Below are 20,922 nucleotides of genomic sequence, written 5' to 3'. Positions count from 1 at the left end.
CATCCTACTATCTCACTTTCCTTTTTCACTATCTCAAGGCATGGAGCTCACCCCGAGACGTACTCCGCCTATGACGCTAGCCTCATCAACAGCACCCACCCCCCAACCCCGATACCACAGGACAACACCCCTGTCCCCGCCCCGTCCCCTGCCCCCGGACACGCACACTCAGTTGATGGTCCATTAGTCCCTGCTTCAATAGAGTTGATACCATTACCTTTCCTGATATAAAGACAAGATAATAAGGCACCAATTCTTATTGAGTCAGCCCCCCCCCCACCCCCCCATTTTAGAACCTTAGATGTTAGATGATCCCATAAGAAATGATGTGATAAAGCAGAGCACAGATGGAGAAAAACAAACCTTCAAGTCCACTATGATATCTAATCTATAAAGAGAATATTCAAAACCATAACTTACAAAGAAGGAGCACCAGACAACAACTTTTCTCTAAGATCATAAACAATAACATCAATAACGCCTGCATCCTTTTTCAATACAGTTGACAGACTAACAAGTCCCCCAACACCCATTGCTCAGGAATTTCACTCGTCTAGCAAATGCACTGAGCTTGCATTCTATTTCAACAATAAATTAAAAGCCTTTAGACAACAAGTCAACTCCTCTGTGTCATGCCAAACGTATTTTTTGATAATGTATTTTAAAGCACTTTGAATTGCCCTTGTTGTATGGAATGTGCTATACAAATAAACGTGCCTTGCCTTGCCTACTTATAACTGCCAAGCAAATATATCTATAGGGAACACGTTCTAACGCTTTGGTCCTCATATCGGCAACCAATCAAAATGTTTCGACTTTTCTTTTGAAACACGGAACTACGTTTCAAAGTTGTTGAGAATCACAACGCAAACTCGCTAGTCAAGCCAACATGCTGCAACGCAAAGGATTCGGTGAGTAATCCCCACTGCTACCTAGTTAACTATAACACTACTTTACATTGTTAGCAGAATCACAAAACAAGCTGTGTTAGTTGACTAGCGACGTGTCATTGATTTTCAACAACGCGGAAATGTATTCACATGTTTCGAAAGAAAAGTCTGATCATTACGGATATACATCAGATCCCGATATGAGGACCAAAGCATTATTACATGTCACTTACATTGTCCAAACCATCTTTAAATTATTTCCACAACCAAAATAAGTCTTTGCAAGCCCACAAGCTCCCATAGGTTCTTCCGGAACTTGTTTTTCTAGTTGTACTGTGCTATGCTATTATCTAATGCTTTGCTATGCTATTCCAGTGGGCGTAACTGTGTGGTCACTTCTGTGACCTCTGATGCACCAGGAAATGATCGACTCAGAGAGCTAAATTGTTCTCTGCCAAACATGAACTAGAGGTGTCAGGAAAGGGTTAATGATCATGACACAATGTCATGGCGTGATGATCCAACGCTGATTGTGCAATTACCCAGCATCCCTGTTGCAGCAGCTGGTAAGGCGTGTGCTGTGCCTGCTGGGAAGTCGTCTGGACGGGCGCAGTAGTTTAGCTCACTGTGAACCACCTTTATCCCTGGCTAGGTCTGCTTCATTCACAATCCTTTTATTTCACCTGTGTTCCAGACCACTGCATCGTCCACTACTTGTCACAAAGATATGTCGTCGAGACAACCCCTCTAACCCTCCCGTAACACTAGAACAGCCGTCCCTATTGTACCTACTATAAGAGCCGCCTTGGGGGTCAAATGACCATAGTCTTTACAGTGGGAAGCTGCTATTTACACACACAACGACCACTAGTTGGCGTGTCTTGTAAATTAGCCTTCCTCCTACACAGAAAAACTGGCAAAATAGCTTTATACTAGCTTATCCTGATGTGATTTAGAAAATGTAAGGATACTGGGTGGTAGAACGCACATATCTAGAGAAAGTTATGAAAGGAGGGTCCTGAAGTTTGATCGAGTGCAAAGATGTAACTTTTCTTTTTACTCCCAGGGTCAAATGTGCCCCTCCCATGGCTGTTCTAGTGTTAATTAAAGTCTACCTTCATTGCTTTTCTCATTATGTTTCTTTCCCCCCAGTAAATGCACCAGGCTGACTCCAGTGTTACAGACTAATTATAGAATGTGATAGAAATTGATCTAGTTTTCCATCCTCCAATCCTCCAGGATGAGATTCGAGTGACAGGGCGAGAGGATGCCAATTTCTTTCTCTCTTTTTTTTTCTCTTTTTTTCTCTCTTGCCCATCTTGGGACAGGAATTCTCTAGGGGAGCCTCGGCACACTGCCACTGTGCCAAAGTGTCACTCAAGTGTCGGACCCATAACTCCCTCCCCCCTTCTCTCTCCTCTCTCCTGAATGTGACAGGGCTGGCGCTGAGCATTCTGGGCACGTTGGCTCCGGGCTGACTGTATCTCCTTACACTGTTGCCCGTGCTCCTCTTTCAGAGGGAGAGAGAGACCAGGCTGGCTTATTAATCTGGACGCATCACGCCTGGACAACTCTGAGGCTGCGTTAGCGCTGGCCACAGAATACCGTCACCATAACAAGCCACTGTGACTTTAATTACTGGACTGGCTGATACACCTCGTCCAATTAATCGCATTAATTAACCAGTGGGTTCTCTACAGATCATTCTTTAAAGTTTAAACCTTTACCATGGCTGTCTTTTGAGCCATTTGTCTGAAGCCAAACTGATACATGGCCCAACAAAAATCCAATATGTTCCCCTTCCTTGAGCCTAGTGGTTCTCTGGCAGTGACTGACGTTACAAATGGCTCTGTGGATTGGCTGCCGGTGGGCATGTTCTAGAGGTGTTGTGGGAAACATAGCCTCATCCATCCATCCAAGACCCCTCTGCTGTCTGTTTCTCACATCTCTGTTACTTTACAGCAACAAAGCCTGGCTGTACTGAGGAGGCCCACAGGAAATTACCAGGGAGATTTCTTCTTTTTCTCTTCAATCTTTTTTTCTGAGTGAGGCAGTTCCACTGATATGTTTCCCTTTTATTTGACAGATATAGTGGAGAAAGGGAGAAACAGGAAAGGAAGGGAGAGAGGGGGGCATGTCAGCAGGGCACGGGCTGGATTCAAACCCATGCCGACATGGGCATATGTGTGCACTGTAGACCGCGGTGCTAGACCACTGGACCACGCCAGGCCACTGGACCACGCCAGGCCACTACCAGGGAGATGTCTGCTATGTCTGCTATAATCCCGTCTGTTCCTCACAACTCTCCCTCGCCCCTCGTAATCAACCCCCCTCTCCTATGAACACACATTGATTGGCCGACAGGAGAGGGGGGGCACTCTGAGCCGCAGGTAAAAAAGGAAAGAAAAGTGTAATTAAATCAGGCTGCATCCTCTGTATGCTCCCTCCCTTCTCTTCAGCGTGACTGAATCCCTAATCGAATTGCGACGGCGGCTTTATTGAATCAAGGACGTGCGGCCCTCTTTTTCGTATTTCAGCCATGCCAAATCTAGCCAGCTAGCTTTGGCAATTTCAGGACCAACTGACGGTTTCACTGTGAAGAGTTAGAAAGGGTGGATTCCACGAAAACAACAAGGTTGAGTAGCATGCTAGTCAGTGGTGGACGTGACAGGCATTTTAAGTTTACCTGCTACGTCTCACAAAGTACTGAAACCTAATACATCAAACTACTGAAATCTTCACTTTTATCTACTGAATCTTCACTTTTATCTATTGAAATCTTCACTTTTATCTACTGAATCTTCACTTTTATCTACTGAAATCTTCACTTTTATCTACTGAATCTTCACTTTTATCTATTGAAATCTTCACTTTTATCTACTGAATTATTCACTTTTATCTTGCAATATGGTTGGGGTATAGAGATATTACAGCCATGTCTATACCCCAACCATATTGCAAGATGAAAGTGAAGATTTCAGTAGCTTGTGAGACAAGGGAAAGTTAAACGACGGTCGCCCGCTCTTATCACTGTCTGCTGTCTGGATCCCCGTTATGGAGGTTTGATGATCATTTGTGAGTTCTGTGACTAAGTTTGTGTCTGGCAATGCTTATGTAAATGTGTCTTTCTCAATGTACATCAATGTGCGTACTATATATACATGTGTATGGCAATTCTGGTGAGTTATTTGCTTGTATGTATATACATATATATAATTATTATTACTATTTATTTATTTTCAAGATTTGTTTTATCTTTTTAAAAAAACTCACAATAAATATATTGTTGAAGTGTCTTTCTGTGTGTGCGTGTGTGTGTGTGTGTGTGTGTGTGTGTGTGTGTGTGTGTGTGTGTGTGTGTGTGCGTGTGTGTGTGTGTGTGTGTGTGTGTGTGCGTGTCTGGTCAATATTTTGCTCCGACCGCCAATCTAAATGTTCCCTGGCTGTGTCAGCCTCCATGGGGATATCACTCTGTTAGGAAGCAGATTGTTATGACACGGGGGCGAGGGAGCTCAAGGACACGACACCGGAGGCAGAATATAGTGTTAGCCCCGTAGGGTATTTATTTACAGTGCAGGTGGGTGGAAACACAGATGATGAGTCCGGAGGTTTCAGCCTGGCGGGCTGGGGGTTTCAACCTGGCGGGATGGCGGTAGTGGTTGGCATGGGCTGTGGAGGAACAGGAAAGCAGGGTAAGTCTCCACGGTAGGCCAGTACATACGATATCAACGAATCACAAGAATAGGCACAAGAGCAAAGTTCATAACTAATCACAGAGGATACTTGCCAGGTCATTCTTAGGGAAGAACTGACGATGAATGAAGGGAGTCCAGGGTAGATGTAGCCAGAGGGTTGATTGGGAGTGGAGACAGGTGTGTTGGTTTGACTGTGGCTGGATAACCCTCCAATCACCGGGAACGAGCTTCACCTGCGGCGGAGAGCACGCTGTGCTCGAGTTGTGGGGGCGGGTGCTCGAGCTGTGGGGGCGGGGGAGGGCGTGTGTGACGGCCCAGCCGTAACAGGACCCCCCCCCGAGGGGGAGCCTCCTGGCGACCGGCCCGGAGCCTCCGGGTGGGCCCGATAGAAGTCCCTGAGGAGGACTGGGGACATGATCTGGGACCGGGGAATCCAGCTCCGTTCCTCTGGGCCATATCCCTCCCAGTCCACCAGGTACTGGAAACCCCGGCCACAGCGACGAGCCCTGAGGAGCCTCCTTACCGCCCACTGGGGGTGGCCATCCACCAACTGAGGAGGGGGCGGTGCAGGGGCTGGTGGCATCAGGTCGCTGGCGACATGGGGCTTAACCCGGGAGACGTGGAACACCGGGTGGATCCGACGGAGGGAGTGAGGGAGGACCAGCCGGATGGCAGCGGGGTTGATGACCCGGTCGATGGCGTAGGGGCCGATGTACCTCGACGCCAACTTCCGGGAGGGGACATTGAGGGGGAGATCCGCCGTGGAGAGCCAGACCCTCTGGCCCACCTGGTACACCGGAGCTGGAGTGCGACGACGGTTGGCGCTTCGGGTAGTTCGGGCGGTGGCCCGAAGCAAGGCCGAGCGTACGGAGGTCCAGACCCGACGACAGCGAAGGAGGTGTGCCTGGACTGATGGTACCGACGCTTCGCCCTCCTGGGTAGAAAGCAGGGGTGGCTGGTACCCCAAGGAGCACTCGAAGGGGGACCGGCCGGTGGCTTCATTCACCATGGCGTTCAAAGAGTACTCCACCCAGGGTAGGTCCTTGCTCCAGGAGGATGGATGGAGGGAGGACATGCAGCGGAGTGCCGACTCCAGGCTCTGGTTGGCTCTCTCCGCCTGCCCATTGGTCTGAGGATGGTAGCCGGAGGAGAGGCTGGTCGTGGCCCCAATCCCAGAACAGAAGGCCTGCCACACCTTGGATGTGAACTGGGGGCCACGGTCGGAAACCACATCCTGGGGAAGCCCGTAAAGCCGGAAGACGTGGGTGGTGAGTAGCTCCGCCGTCTCCGCCGAGGTCGGTAGCTTTGCCAGAGCTACCAACCGCACGGACTTGGAGAAGCGGTCCACGATGGTGAGGATGACCGTGTTGCCTAGAGACGGGGGAAGGCCGGTCACGAAGTCCATGGCGAGGTGGGACCACGGTCGACCGGGCACGGGTAGAGGCCGCAGCAGTCCTGAAGGCGGCCGGTGGGATGCCTTGCTGCGAGCGCAGGTAGGGCAGGCCGAGACGAACTCCCTGACGTTCGCGGCCATGGTGGACCACCAGAACCGCCGGCGCAGGAAGGACAGTGTGCGTAGGGCCCCAGGATGGCAGGCGAAGCGGCTGGCGTGGCCCCACTGCATCACCTTGGTCCTGACGGCGTCCGGGACGAAGAGACGGCCGGGGGACCCCGGTCGGGGATCTGGCTGGGTGCGCTGTGCAGCTCTGACCACCGCCTCGATCTCCAGGGTGACCACTCCAACGACCCGGGAGGATGGAACGATGGTGTCAGGAGTGGTGGGTTCCTCCTCTGCGGCATGGAGCCGAGAAAGGGAGTCAGCCTTGGCGTTCAGGGAGCCCGGACGGAACGTGAGGTGGAAGTTAAACCGCCCGAGGAACAGGGCCCAGCGTGCCTGACGGGAGTTCAACCGCCTGGCCGACTTGATGTAGGTTAGGTTCTTGTGGTCCGACCAGACGGTGAAGGGGTGCTCTGCGCCCTCCAGCCAGTGCCGCCACTCGTGGAACGCCTCCACCACCGCCAGCAGCTCGCGGTTCCCGATGTCGTAGTTGGCCTCGGCGGAGGTATAACGGCGGGAGTAGAAGGCGCAGGGGTGCACGGTCTGGTCCTCCGATCGTTGGGAGAGCACGCCACCGACGCCCGTGTCTGAGGCGTCCACTTCCACAATGAAGGGCCTAGAGGGGTCTGGGTTGATTAGGACCGGCGCCGAGGTGAAGAGCCTCTTCAGGTCACTGAAGGCAGCGCTGGCTGCTGGTGTCCACGTGAACTGGCGCAGGGGGGAGGTGAGGGCAGTGAGGGGGGCGGCTACCCGGCTGAAGTCCCGGATGAATCGCCGGTAGAAGTTGGCAAAGCCGAGGAATGACTGCAGCTGTTTCCGGGTGGTAGGTTGGCCCCACTCGACGACGGCCCGAGTCTTCTTGGGGTCAGGGCGAGTCAACCCACCCTCCACGATGAGCCCCAGGAATTCCACAGAGTGAGTGTGGAAAGAGCACTTCTCAGCCTTAATGAAAAGGCGATTCTCCAGTAGGCGCTGGAGGACTAGGCGGACATGTTGGACATGCTCCTCAGGGTTCCTGGAGAATACTAGGATGTCATCCAGGTAGAGGACGACAAAGATGTCCAGCATGTCCCTGAGGACGTCGTTCATGAGGGCCTGAAAGACGGAGGGGGCGTTAGTGAGACCAAAGGGCATGACAAGGTACTCATAGTGGCCACGGGGGGTCTTGAACGCTGTCTTCCACTCGTCACCCTCACGAATCCGGACCAGATGGTAGGCGTTCCGGAGGTCCAGCTTAGTGAAGATGGTGGCCCCAAGGAGGGGCTCAAAGTTGGAGCTCATGAGGGGGAGAGGATAGGTGTTCCGGACGGTGATGGCATTGAGCTCACGGTAGTCAATGCATGGCCTGAGGGTTCCATCCTTCTTCTTCACGAAGAAAAACCCCGCTGCCACCGGGGAGTGTGATGGACGGATGAGCCCCTCAGCCAGACAGTCGGAGATGTAGGTGTCCATGGCTGCCTTCTCCGGGGGGGCAAGGTTGTAGAGGCGACTGACCGGAAGTTTGTTGCCAGGGCGGAGCTCGACGGCACAGTCGTAGGGCCGGTGAGGCGGCAGGGTGCGAGCACGCTCCTTGCTGAAGGCCTCTCCGAGGTCGTGGTAGACCTCTGGGATGGAGGAGAGGTCAGGGGGAGCCGGAGGCGGTCGCAGAGGCGATGTGGGGGTATGGGCGGCACGGAGGCACCGGGCGTAGCATGCGGTACTCCAGCTCAGGATACGTCCCTCACCATAGCTGACATGGGGAATGTGGAGCTCGAGCCACGGTCGTCCCAGGATGAGCGGGGACTGGGGGGTCTTGAGGATGTAAAACCGGATCTCCTCCACATGGTTCCCAGAGACGGTCAAGGAGAGGGGTGTAGAGCGGTGGGTGAGAGGCCCCAGGCTGTGTCCGTCTAGGGCTGAGACGGAGAGGGGGGTCTCGAGGGCAACGAGGGGAACGGCAGCTGAGCGGGCCAGCTGGGCGTCCATAAAGTTCTCGTCTGCTCCCGAGTCAATAATGGCCTCGACCGTGAGGTTCTGCCCCTGCCAGGAGAGGGTGACAGAGAACCTGGCTGGGCTGGTGGTAGGTGGGGATTGAGAGACACGGCTCACCCGGATTCCCCCTTCGGGTGAGCCTGCCCTTTTGATAGGGACGGGCAGGTGTCACGGAGGTGTCCCTTCTCTCCACAGTAGAGGCACAGGCCCTGGGCCCTTCTCCTCTCCTTCTCCGCCGTGGTGAGGCGGGCTCGACCAAGCTGCATCGGCTCCTCGCCAGTGCATGGGGTGTAGGTCGACTCCCGTGCGGAGGAGGGGTTGGCTGTGACGATAGGGTCCTGGGGGCGTGGCGAGCTGGTCTGGTAGCGCCCGCTCTCTCTCCGACGCTCCCGGGAGCGCTCGTCAACGTCGATGGCTAGGGCCACTAGTTCGTCCAGGGCGGCGGGTCTGTCCCGGACGAGCTCGTCCTTGATGGCCTCACTCAGCCCCTGGCGGAAAGCAGATCGCAGTGCCCTGTCATTCCATCCGCTTCCGGCTGCCAGGGTGCGAAACTCGGTAGAGTAGGCCGCCGCGGTCCGGTTCCCCTGGTGGAGTGACATCAGTCGCGCCCCGACCTCCTGTCCTGCAGTGGGGTGGTCGAAAACCCTCTTGAACTCCGTGAGGAAGGTAGCGTAGTCACCGAACAGGTCAGGGCGGGCGCAGAGGGTGGCCTGGACCCAATTCAGGGCGTCGCCGGTGGTGAGGTTGGTGATGAACGCCACCCGGGCTGCCGGCGACCAGAACTGGCTGGGCTGATGCGAGAACACCAACTCGCACTGGAGGATGAAGCCTCGGAACTGGGCGAAGGCTCCGTCGAAGGGGCGGGGGCTGGCTAGGTGGGGCTCCCGTGGCTGTCCAGTAGGTGGTGCCGGTAGCTGGGCAGGGTCAGGGAGAGCAGGGGGGGGGGCAAAGGCTGCGAGCGCGGCCACCTGCGCTGTAAGCGCTTGGGTCGTAGAGATGAGGTGCTGCATCTGGGTGGCGCGGTGCTCCTGGTTAGCCTCCTGGGTTGTCATGCGAGTGTTCAGGGCCTGGCACGCTGTAGCGGCCGCCTGGAGGAGGTGAGTGTGTTCAGCGAGGATCTGGATAGCCGTCGGCCCGGATCCAGGGGTGGGAGATGGTGCCCGGTCCTTCATGTCGTCTGAGCCCAATTGCATGGTCAGTTCTTCTGTTATGACACGGGGGCGAGGGAGCTCAAGGACACGACACCGGAGGCAGAATATAGTGTTAGCCCCGTAGGGTATTTATTTACAGTGCAGGTGGGTGGAAACACAGATGATGAGTCCGGAGGTTTCAGCCTGGCGGGCTGGGGGTTTCAACCTGGCGGGATGGCGGTAGTGGTTGGCATGGGCTGTGGAGGAACAGGAAAGCAGGGTAAGTCTCCACGGTAGGCCAGTACATACGATATCAACGAATCACAAGAATAGGCACAAGAGCAAAGTTCATAACTAATCACAGAGGATACTTGCCAGGTCATTCTTAGGGAAGAACTGACGATGAATGAAGGGAGTCCAGGGTAGATGTAGCCAGAGGGTTGATTGGGAGTGGAGACAGGTGTGTTGGTTTGACTGTGGCTGGATAACCCTCCAATCACCGGGAACGAGCTTCACCTGCGGCGGAGAGCACGCTGTGCTCGAGTTGTGGGGGCGGGTGCTCGAGCTGTGGGGGCGGGGGAGGGCGTGTGTGACGGCCCAGCCGTAACACAGATGATGAAAGTTGGGTGAAACTCACCTATTTTTCTCACCTTCTCCCACTCTCCTCTCTCTCCCCCCTACGCAGTGTCACCTCTCAACCATACCGTACATCTGTCTTACTCACTCTACAGAACGACTTTTCTTCTAACACACGCTATGTAACGCATATGTAACATGCATATAACAAGGCTTTTAATACAGTTTACTGTTTGTAAAATGCCATTCTGATCATCTGTGGACCAATCAATACCAGCAAACTGCTACGTTAACCAACCAGATGTTGCCCAGCAACCAAAGTTATTGTTGGCAAATGAACCAAGAGATTTACTGAAGAGAGCAGTAGAATTGACTACAGGACCAAACAAAACCTTGCTCTTAACATGCTTACTACTACTATGGCCTTACTGGCCTACTATGGCTGTTTCAAAAACAGTTTTATCCCCTCTGTTATAATGACTCTCAACACCTGACTCAATGCACTTACCCTGCCAGATGTACTGCACTTTATAGTTGTAAATATTGACTTTTGTCAATGATTTTGTCTCGTGGTTATGTGTGTACATTGTCCATTGTGATAGTCATGTGTAATGTGTGTATGTTGGATGTATTTGACACTGTTGCTGTATTGAGTTTTTTCCATCTGTAACGACAACAAATTCCACCGACCTTGGTCGTGTGGTCATTAAACGATTCATTGTACAGAGTGTAGCCTTTTCATCTATGGCCTTACAGAGTATAGCATTTTCGTTTACGGCCTAACAGAGTATAGCCATGTTGTCTATGGCCTCATAGAGTATAGCTTTTTTGTCTATGACCTTATGGAGTATAGCCTTTTTGTCTAAGGGCTTAGGGAGTATAGCCTTTTTGTGTTAAGGAATATGGCAGTTTGATTTCACACCTGGAGTATAGCAGTTTAATCTGAGAACTAGATCCTATTGATCTGACAACTAACATTATCATCTGAGGACTGAGGATGTCCTAACATGTACAGTAGATACTGCTGTATAACTCTCAGTTTAATATGAGCTAGGCTTCTAGCCTTCTCCACTCCTGTTGTCACAGTACAATCAATACCCATGAAACAGGGCTACCCTGCGTGACTGTGGCTGTATCTGTCAGTCTGACGTCGGCCTTGGGATCTATCCAAAAGATTACTTTTAGTATCGGGATTGGAAAATGGACTAGCCGTAAAGATAATAAACATAATCTAAATGGAGAAATAGGATTCGAGACTGCACCTGACAGCTTTGCTGCATACCTGATACCTTTTTTTAAAGAAATGTTGATATAGCAATATTGTTATTAGAGCACGATTTAAGAATAGTATTCCCAAGACCATTTATTTTCCTTACAATAACGCCTCATGAATCCTGAGTCTTGAAAGCACTTGCTTATATTGAACTGAGAAGTGGAGTTCAGCATATTTCATTTAATGTCTCTTTTATGTGTCGCAGTCGAGAAAAGTGGAGACCTCGAGGGAACACAGTTTCATCTCCTGGTCTGTAGTTGTTCCGCTTTGTCGGCCTTGCAATATTCATCTGAAAGGAGGTGAATTGGTGATGATAAATTGGCCCAATTCAGAACCCTGAAAAAAGGAAAATGCAAAAAAAAGGAAACCTCAAAAACAGAAACTTTATGATTTGGCTGTACTTTTGAGTAACTTTTCCAATTAGGTAATGGTGAACTGTAATGAATGTATACTAGTCTCACCACAGCACTGACACACACACACCCTCTTCCCTCACCACAGCACTGACACGCACACACCCTCTCGTCTCACCACAGCACTGACACACACACACAATCTACCCTCACCACAGCACTGACACACACACACACTCTACCCTCACCACAGCACTGACACACACACACACACTCTACCCTCACCACAGCACTGACACACACACCCTCTACCCTCACCACAGCAGAGATCTCCATCAACTGTTCTGCTGGTATCCCTTTAATAAATTGAATGTTGCCACGTATGGAGCTTTGCCAATCCAATCAAGCAATCCAAGCAGTATACAAGTCTGTTTTGGTGACTGCAGTTAGCTTTCGATCCAAACATAATCATAGTCACTCACCATAATTTGGCTCAACAGTTCCCAATCTCCATCACGACGGCCAGCTCTTCCTTCATCTTAGCCAGCTGGATGGAGACGATGATAACGATTGTTTTATCTGTTCCATAATGTGGAAGTGTCTTCAGTAAATTCATAAAACTTGAAAAAGTAAGGTGTGGGAGGAAGTCCTTTTTTGTGCTGGCTGCTCTATTTACAGCATATTTTTCATTCAGAAATAATGTGCAATATAATGTAAACTATTTGTGCAATGTCGATACAGTTTTTTCCATAATCAGTCTGGTGCGCCCATAGGCCATTATGCTGTGCATGCCGAACACGAGTACTTGACTTTCAAATGTACTTATCATTTATTAAACATTTAATAATGTTTTGAACAATGATTTGTTAATATTGAGTTAATTATGTATTAATGGTTTTATAAATGGCTTAGAAATTAACGTTATTATTATCAAGGTAACATTGTTACCAAACAGGATCTCATAGGATATCTTTGTTGTGGTAGTAATGTACGGTAGTCATTAGGTTGGATTTTGGTCCTAGCCAAAGGTACAGTACCTTCAGTGGTGCAGAGAGGACGAATTAAAGCCAATAAAGTGCTCCCCCTGGCTGAGCCCAGGCCGGTGAGTTCTATTTATGGACGTCGGCGGTTGCAATCATCTCTTGTGGCGAGTGTTTGTGTCACCCCCCCCACGGTCCTAGTGTTTGTGTCAGCCCCCCACGGTCTAGTGTTTGTGTCAGCCCCCCCACGGTCCGGCTCGAACAGGGATGACAGTCTGGGACCAGGGCTACTTCTGCAGAGAAACACAACTGTACAGACCGGCTCAACCACTCCATCTCTCTGTTCCACTCTCCCCCTCTGTCTGTCTAGTTCTCACTGACTCTTTTGTTCTTTTCCCCCTTTCATCCTCTTTGGACACACACACCACACACACCACACACCACACACACACACCACACACACCACACACATCACACACACCACACACGCACCACACACAGACACACGCACGCACGCACGCACGCACCACACACACCACACACACACCACACACACCACACACCACACCACACACACACACACACACACACACACACACACACACGCACGCACACCACACACACCACACACACCACACATAGACACACGCACACACGCACACCACACACACCACACACAGACACACACAGACACATGCACACACGCGCACGCATGCACGCACACACACACACACACACACACACACACACAGACACAGATACAGACACACAGACACACACACACAGTCAATCCTCAGCTGGATAAAATGGAGAGCGTGCGGCGTGGGTCATTTCCTGTCGGCCTTCTATGTGTGGCGCTCTGAGCTATCCCATCAGGCACTCTGACATTACCCGGGGTAATCTTTGTTCTCCGCTCTGCCATTAGCTCCACTAATGATTATTGGGAGCATCATTGGAGCCATTATAGTGATGAATGTCCACGCTGTCATGACCTGTCTTGGATGTCACTGTGACACATATTGGATGGCAGATCTCAATGGCAACATCATTGTTGTCATATCCAGTATGAATGAAATAATTAAATAAATATCATCTCTTTACTTACTAAACTCTGGGTTTGGCTGTGAGACATCACCAGCGCCTGTATTGAACCCGTAGTAGTATATGCAGACTATGAATGAGTGAAGACATCGAAAGCCAATTCGACCACAGCCAGGGGAAATCCAGCCAGGGGAAATCCTTTGTGGGGTTTTATTGATCTGCCTGAAGAGGGGATTTTATACTCCTCCACCAGAGGAATACATATGACTCAATGCTGGAATTTGAAAGACGGAAAAAAAGGTAATTACTTTTCGATATGAAAAAGGCATTTGTGTCAAGATTCACCTGTCACCCTACACGGTACATCGACCTTGACTTGACTTGTGAATGTCCATACAGTATTAAAAGAAGTAGAAGCCGCACACTCTAGTTCCAGATACCAAAAGTGTGGTTTTAATATGACAACGGTTTCGGCCGTAGCCTTTGTCAAGTCGAAACCGTTGTCATATTAAAACCACATTTTTTGCACCTGGAACTAGAGTGTGCGGCTTCTACTTCTAATAGTATTCCGTTCCGTTGGGCATCTCAGCCAAGTTTTCTGCGGTGTTCGTTGTCTTCTTTTCCAATTATTTCCCATACAGTATAACAGTATTTCAGTCTGGACACTCATGTCTGCTTAACCAGTTTCATAAGCTTGGTATAATTGGATGGCTCTGCTCTCTGCCTGGACTTTAAACTACCATAACATACACATACCAATATGGCTGGAAGCCCATGACTTATCAACCCCCCCTAACCCCTCCGCCCCCATGTAGGCAGGCTGAATACAGAGCGACCGTGCAGGTGGAGGTTGGGACGATGGGTGGGACGACCAACAAAACTTCATTCTCACAGCCAGTACCATCGGGCAGGTCACGCTGTTTAACTATGATGGAGTGCTCCAATTTGGCTGCGTTTGAGCCTCGTCCTTCCTGAAAATGTGATGGATGTTTTTTGCATACGTGTGAAAACCCAGCTGTCCCGTCACCTGACAGCTGCGCCACTCTACTTAGAGTGCCCTGCCTCAACTAGCCCCACGCTTCATAATGGCACAATGCTACATTTTGAAAAGAGGTGTACTGAGAGGAGGAGGATTGTGGTCTTTGTGGACATTATGTGACACCAGCTGGTGAAATCATAAACCATTTGTAAGTAATTTTTTAGCTTGAAACCTGGATATGGACATGCCAGTGGAATTATGAACCGAACTCTAACTGAACAAGAGAGGGCATTCAGTGCACCACCAGAGGAGCAAGGTTGCAGCTTTGCATCGGGTTGTGTAGGAGGCTACTCGCCAATAATGAGCTGACAGACGGATTTATTAACATCTTTAGAACCTGTGACCTTTAGAACGCACACATTGGTGATCCATGCTCTGTATCGTGACATTAAGAGATCAGAGAGCACCTTTGAATTTTTCTCCAGCAGCTCAGTCATACGTGTCTGTGTGTGTGTGTGTGTGTGTGTGTGTGTGTGTGTGTGTGTGTGTGTGTGTTTGCGTCTGCAGAAGCTCATTAAGTCAATGTGGCTTATCTCCCATGCAGGAGATAAGGCTTGTAGAGTGACAGGTATACCTACTCTATATACTGTATACTGTGGTTAATGACTGAGAGGGGGGGGGGGCACTAGGGGAGGGATGTGGAGGGATGTGGAGGTATGACTGACTTTATCTGAGCATGCATGTCAATGAGTTTGAGTCGATCATCCCTGGGATCTTTAATAACATTCTCTCTAAACGAGTCATAACAATCAGGGAAGTGTTGGCAGAAAGTAGGAATCTAAAGAGAATGTTGTATCATTATCAGAGTTATTCACATCATGAATCATTCTGTGAGGATACAGAACTTTACAGTACCCATCTAGTACACCAAGATCTCCAGGGACCCATCCCACCCTGGGAACGAACACTTTGTTCGGCTGCCCTCGAACAGGCAGTTCAGGACCATGTTCGCAAGGACAAACAGACTGAAGCTAAGCTTCTACCCTAGGGCCATTCAGGCCCTGAACACAGCAAAGACCTAGGTTCTAGGCCCTGGACAATCTAGACAATTTGATGGCAGCTACTAGATTGTAATCATAAGTGCAATATTGAAATACAACTGTGAACATTTCAAACCTGCAAACTGCGACACTTTAAATGAATGTGCAATAATACCATGTGCAATATGACAACCCTCGTGTACATAAGGTTCAGAGATAGGAAATGTTAGGATATTTATAGCATAGCATAGAGTACAGCACAGTGTTTTATTTGTATAGTATAGTATAGTGGATAGTGTATATAGCCTTTATTTATGTCAACCAGCTCTTTTCCCCTCTTGTTTTTAGTAATTATTTTTCTTTCCTAGCACCAGGGGAGCCCCCCCTCACAAATGTCGTTGTTTGGTACCTGTACTCTACTGTATTAATGACAATAAAGACCATTCATTCATTCATTCATTCATACCCAGGTGAAAAGCAAAGCAGTCTTCATCCGAACCATTTTGCTTGTAGAGAAATAACAGTAAATGAACAGTACACACACAAATCATTATTAGACTTACAAATATACACATATAACTTTTCTACCTTTATCTTGAAAAACTACAGTCTGTCACGGTTCCACCTGGCAGCCAGTGAGCAGCCAAAATCACCCCAGAGACTATTGTGTCACAGGTCGGGAGCTTAGAATTATAAGCAGGGGTGCACATAACTTTTTGGGGCCAGTGCTCAGAGGAGCACCTAGGGATGCTGCTTGGTGCTCCCCGAGCTCGCGAGTCACGACCCGTCCCACAGGATGGATAAAAAAGGGATACATGGATAACTTATAGAAGCAAAACGACATTTATTCATAAATTAAGATGAACGAACAAATGATTGTGTGCAAAACAAAATAAACAAATGCAAAATGCTCTTTAAGCATGAACGTCTGTCAGACTCCTTTAAACACAATGAAATCAACTGACATCTCTTTAAGCACTAACTGAATGTCTGTTCTTTAAACACAATGAAATCAACGGACATCTCTTTAAGCACTGCTCTGTTCTGTAAACACTGAAATCAACTTTTCAACAAAAAGTTACAGCCTAAGCATTTATTTATGCTACAAGCTTAATCATCTTCATCACTGCTCTCTTTACTGCTGTTAATACTGTCCTCAATTTCAACCATGGTAGAGGATGTTGTAGGGCAGGCTATCACTTTAAATAGCTCATTATTTTGATTGTGCAACAAAGTCTTTTTTTTTCTTCTCTCTAATAGAATTCCCAACCATATCCTGGGTCAGGGGTCTATGTGCGATAATGAAGCTGTAAAACAAACGTCTGAAAGTTTGAAAGCTTCAGAGAAAAGAAACGTGAAGTCCCTTGGTGTTGTTTTTCCTTTTAGCGACGAGTCGTTCGGGACTGAATTTTCACGTGGCGGCGCCGCGGCGTGATAACCGTGCGATACGCGGAATGAAAGTACGATTTACGATACTTTCCGAATGTTTTCGTGAGGGGAGTCGCCGTGGTCGTCGTCGGTCGACTGTTGTGATGGATTACTCGTCGGGGACGGCAAATAGTTACTTAGTGGGGCTTGCAGTGATGCAGCAGTCAGCAGTCAGCAGGTAGATTTTGAGGAAGTAAATTCCTCTCCCAGCGCTTCCAGCTGTTGGTGCGCAAGAGCGCGTTCATGCGGCTGATCTTCCGCGCAGGATGCATTTTGGCGACGCATGCGCACTGGCGCACCAGTTATGTGCACCCTTGATTATAAGGTTCTATCTCCGTTTAGGGCTGTTCAGAGATATTGAGCGTCAAAGTTTTTACATTCCATTATGTTTTGTGAGATTGAACCTTTGTATTTTATGAATTACTAACTAAAAAATGTCAACATTTAAAAAATAACACCACACAGGCATTAATAAACACCTAACGGATCAGAAACTCAATCTTGACCAAAAATGGAGATAGAACCTTATAATTCTAACGTCACGTATTGTCTCACAGGTGTTTCCCAAGACTAATTAGGAATTGGGACGTGGGTACGCAATGTGTTATACATTAGAATATGTTTGTGCGTAAACCTTTTTACGTACGCAACCGTATAAACGCCCAGTTTTATACATGAGGCCCCTGGTCTCCACTCTGCTCCTGGGTCCTTCACCACACAGCCCTCTCAATCACAGATTAAGTTTTCTTCTCTGTGCTGGTCGGGTTTTTTCCACTTGATTTCAGAGTCTCTCTAGGTACGTCCTGGCCGGAGACCAAAGCCCTCAGGGAGAGATAGAAAGGTTGTGTGTGGGGTGACAGAAAACCTTTGTTTGTTCAGAGAGAGGGAACAAGGTCAGGTTTGACAAATCCCTGGGTAGCAAGGGAGAGGCCTGGGAGGAAGTTGGGGCATACTAATTTAAAGCGCTTGATATGCGTCTTACACAGCAGAACGCTTTCGTGAAAGTGTTTTGGGTGTTAGGCTTGGGACTCATCGCAGAGCTCTACCTCTACCTCATCTGACCTCTACCTCACCTGACCTCCTCTACCTCACCTGACCTCTGACCTCTACCTCACCTCACCTCCTCTACCTCACCTGACCTCCTCTACCTCAGCTGACCTCCTCTACCTCACCTGACCTCTACCTCAGCAGTGCGTGTGCGTGGCGGAGGTGCCGCGGCTAAACAGACACCAGTGTTTCTGGTGTGGCGGCTCTGGTGCCGAGCTGCTACTGCCAGCCCTGTGTTTGTACATTGAGTTTGCCTTTGATAATGGCCCTCAATAATGTAATGGTTCATTTCACTTCATTATAATCCATCATCCGTCCTTAATGAGCGGTTCGAAAAGTGGTCGTGTCGTTTTTTGTTTAACCTCGTTCAGAGCAGGGGAGAGAGAGAGGGAGGGAGAGAGAGAGAGATCACTGGAAAAAGACTGCCCTTCACCTGATGTTCTTTTATCTTAATAACATAATATAATTGTAGCCTAATTGGGGTTTCTGCTATGACTACCGTATACATAGTATACCTACTATAGTATAATACTACCTATAAGGCTTTTAATTTGAAACAGATAGCGCGACAAGTGTTGAGTTAAAACAAACGTTTATGACCAGGGGTGCACATAACTTTTTGGGGCCAGTGCTCAGAGGAGCACCTAGGGATGCTGCTTGGTGCTCCCCGAGCTCGCGAGTCACGACCCGTCCCACAGGATGGATAAAAAAGGGATACATGGATAACTTATAGAAGCAAAACGACATTTATTCATAAATTAAGATGAACGAACAAATGATTGTGTGCAAAACAAAATAAACAAATGCAAAATGCTCTTTAAGCATGAACGTCTGTCAGACTCCTTTAAACACAATGAAATCAACTGACATCTCTTTAAGCACTAACTGAATGTCTGTTCTTTAAACACAATGAAATCAACGGACATCTCTTTAAGCACTGCTCTGTTCTGTAAACACTGAAATCAACTTTTCAACAAAAAGTTACAGCCTAAGCATTTATTTATGCTACAAGCTTAATCATCTTCATCACTGCTCTCTTTACTGCTGTTAATACTGTCCTCAATTTCAACCATGGTAGAGGATGTTGTAGGGCAGGCTATCACTTTAAATAGCTCATTATTTTGATTGTGCAACAAAGTCTTTTTTTTTCTTCTCTCTAATAGAATTCCCAACCATATCCTGGGTCAGGGGTCTATGTGCGATAATGAAGCTGTAAAACAAACGTCTGAAAGTTTGAAAGCTTCAGAGAAAAGAAACGTGAAGTCCCTTGGTGTTGTTTTTCCTTTTAGCGACGAGTCGTTCGGGACTGAATTTTCACGTGGCGGCGCCGCGGCGTGATAACCGTGCGATACGCGGAATGAAAGTACGATTTACGATACTTTCCGAATGTTTTCGTGAGGGGAGTCGCCGTGGTCGTCGTCGGTCGACTGTTGTGATGGATTACTCGTCGGGGACGGCAAATAGTTACTTAGTGGGGCTTGCAGTGATGCAGCAGTCAGCAGTCAGCAGGTAGATTTTGAGGAAGTAAATTCCTCTCCCAGCGCTTCCAGCTGTTGGTGCGCAAGAGCGCGTTCATGCGGCTGATCTTCCGCGCAGGATGCATTTTGGCGACGCATGCGCACTGGCGCACCAGTTATGTGCACCCCTGTTTATGACATATTTACAGATGTAGACATTGAAACTGTAGTGTATGTTGCTGGTATGAGGGCAATATGACTATCAACTGATCATTTTCATGCACGTGGCACGCATTTTTTTTTTGAGAGACTGCAGCCAGACTGCAGCCAACATTGGACACACTGGACACACGTGGCTCAGGCGCAGTGGTGTAGTCTACGTGATACGCAGGACTACGCCGCATACCCACTAGGAAAGGCCAAGGATTTCCATATACCCAAATGTGCGAGGATACGTAACGGCGTTTTGTGACAGAACTTTCACTTTCATTCATAAAATTCACCCCGTCTGTGTTACGAAGCACTTGAATTTTGGACCATTGGTACTGACTATAGCGTCATATACCATCAACGGGGGGGAGATGCAACATGAAATATGTCAAAATGCAGAACTATCATGCACAGATCAGCCTTATAACATAATGTTAGTATATATAACGTCATGTTAGATATGTAACGTTAGACATGGAGCGCATATTTATTTTTATGGCGTTTCAAAATGAACGATATGAGGCTGGGAGGGGAAAATCACACTATACCCACTAGAAACAACTAGACTACCCCACTGCTCAGGCAGGCTATGTGTCTGCTCTAACCTGTTAACATGGCCGCCAAAATTAAACACACACGCACGGCTGTGGTAGAAGTTGGCGGCTTGTCCCAGGCTTAAGGCCATCACAGTTACACAGCTGTCTGTCTCAAAGTTATTTAAACCCTTCATCCAAGTTTAGCAGACCAGTACAATTGTTCAATATCAATTCACCCTCGGCAGAAATTGTACTCTGAATTAAATGCTCCTCTTCGTTCTACACAGAGCGTCCCTGGACACGCTGTCCATTGTCAGAGCATAACTGATATGTTTGAGACACGAAAGGAGTGGCGGACTTCAGATAAGATAAGATGAGAAAGATGTGTGTCTTTGCCTCTCCTCAGATTCACAGAGTTCCTGGAGCCCTTTGAGAGAGTGATCCAGCCAGAGGAGCTGTGGCTCTACAAGAACCCTCTGGTGGAGTCTGACCACATCCCCAAGAGGGTCATGTTTGTAAGTACAATTAGCAAGGTCTTACATACTTGTGACACAGTGATCGTTTGGTCCGCATGTTGGCAACCAATCAAAATGTTCAGACTTTTCTTTTGAAACATGGAACTAGATACGAATACGAATACGTAAATACGAATCACAACACAAACTCGCTAGTCAAGCCAAAATACTGCAACGCAATGGATTGGGTGAGTAATCCCCACTGCTACCTAGTTAGCCTAACTAGAACACTACTTTACATTG

General features: G+C 48.7%; 1 protein-coding gene across 1 annotated transcript in view; it reads left to right on the top strand.

The window, feature by feature from the left end:
• Positions 1–20,922, top strand: part of plpp4 (phospholipid phosphatase 4) — a gene marked incomplete at both ends in the record, with an annotated part of 76,819 nt that overhangs the window by 20,541 nt on the left and 35,356 nt on the right. Inside the window, one exon of the mRNA XM_080537048.1 lies at positions 20,571–20,679. Within this exon, the coding sequence (XP_080393174.1) occupies positions 20,571–20,679 (109 nt within the window). The remainder of the gene's footprint in view (positions 1–20,570; positions 20,680–20,922) is intronic.

Source organism: Nansenia antarctica, assembly GCF_963989245.1.
Source record: "Nansenia antarctica genome assembly, chromosome: 1".
NCBI lineage: Eukaryota > Metazoa > Chordata > Actinopteri > Argentiniformes > Microstomatidae > Nansenia > Nansenia antarctica.
This window is presented reverse-complemented; position numbering and strand designations above follow the sequence as displayed.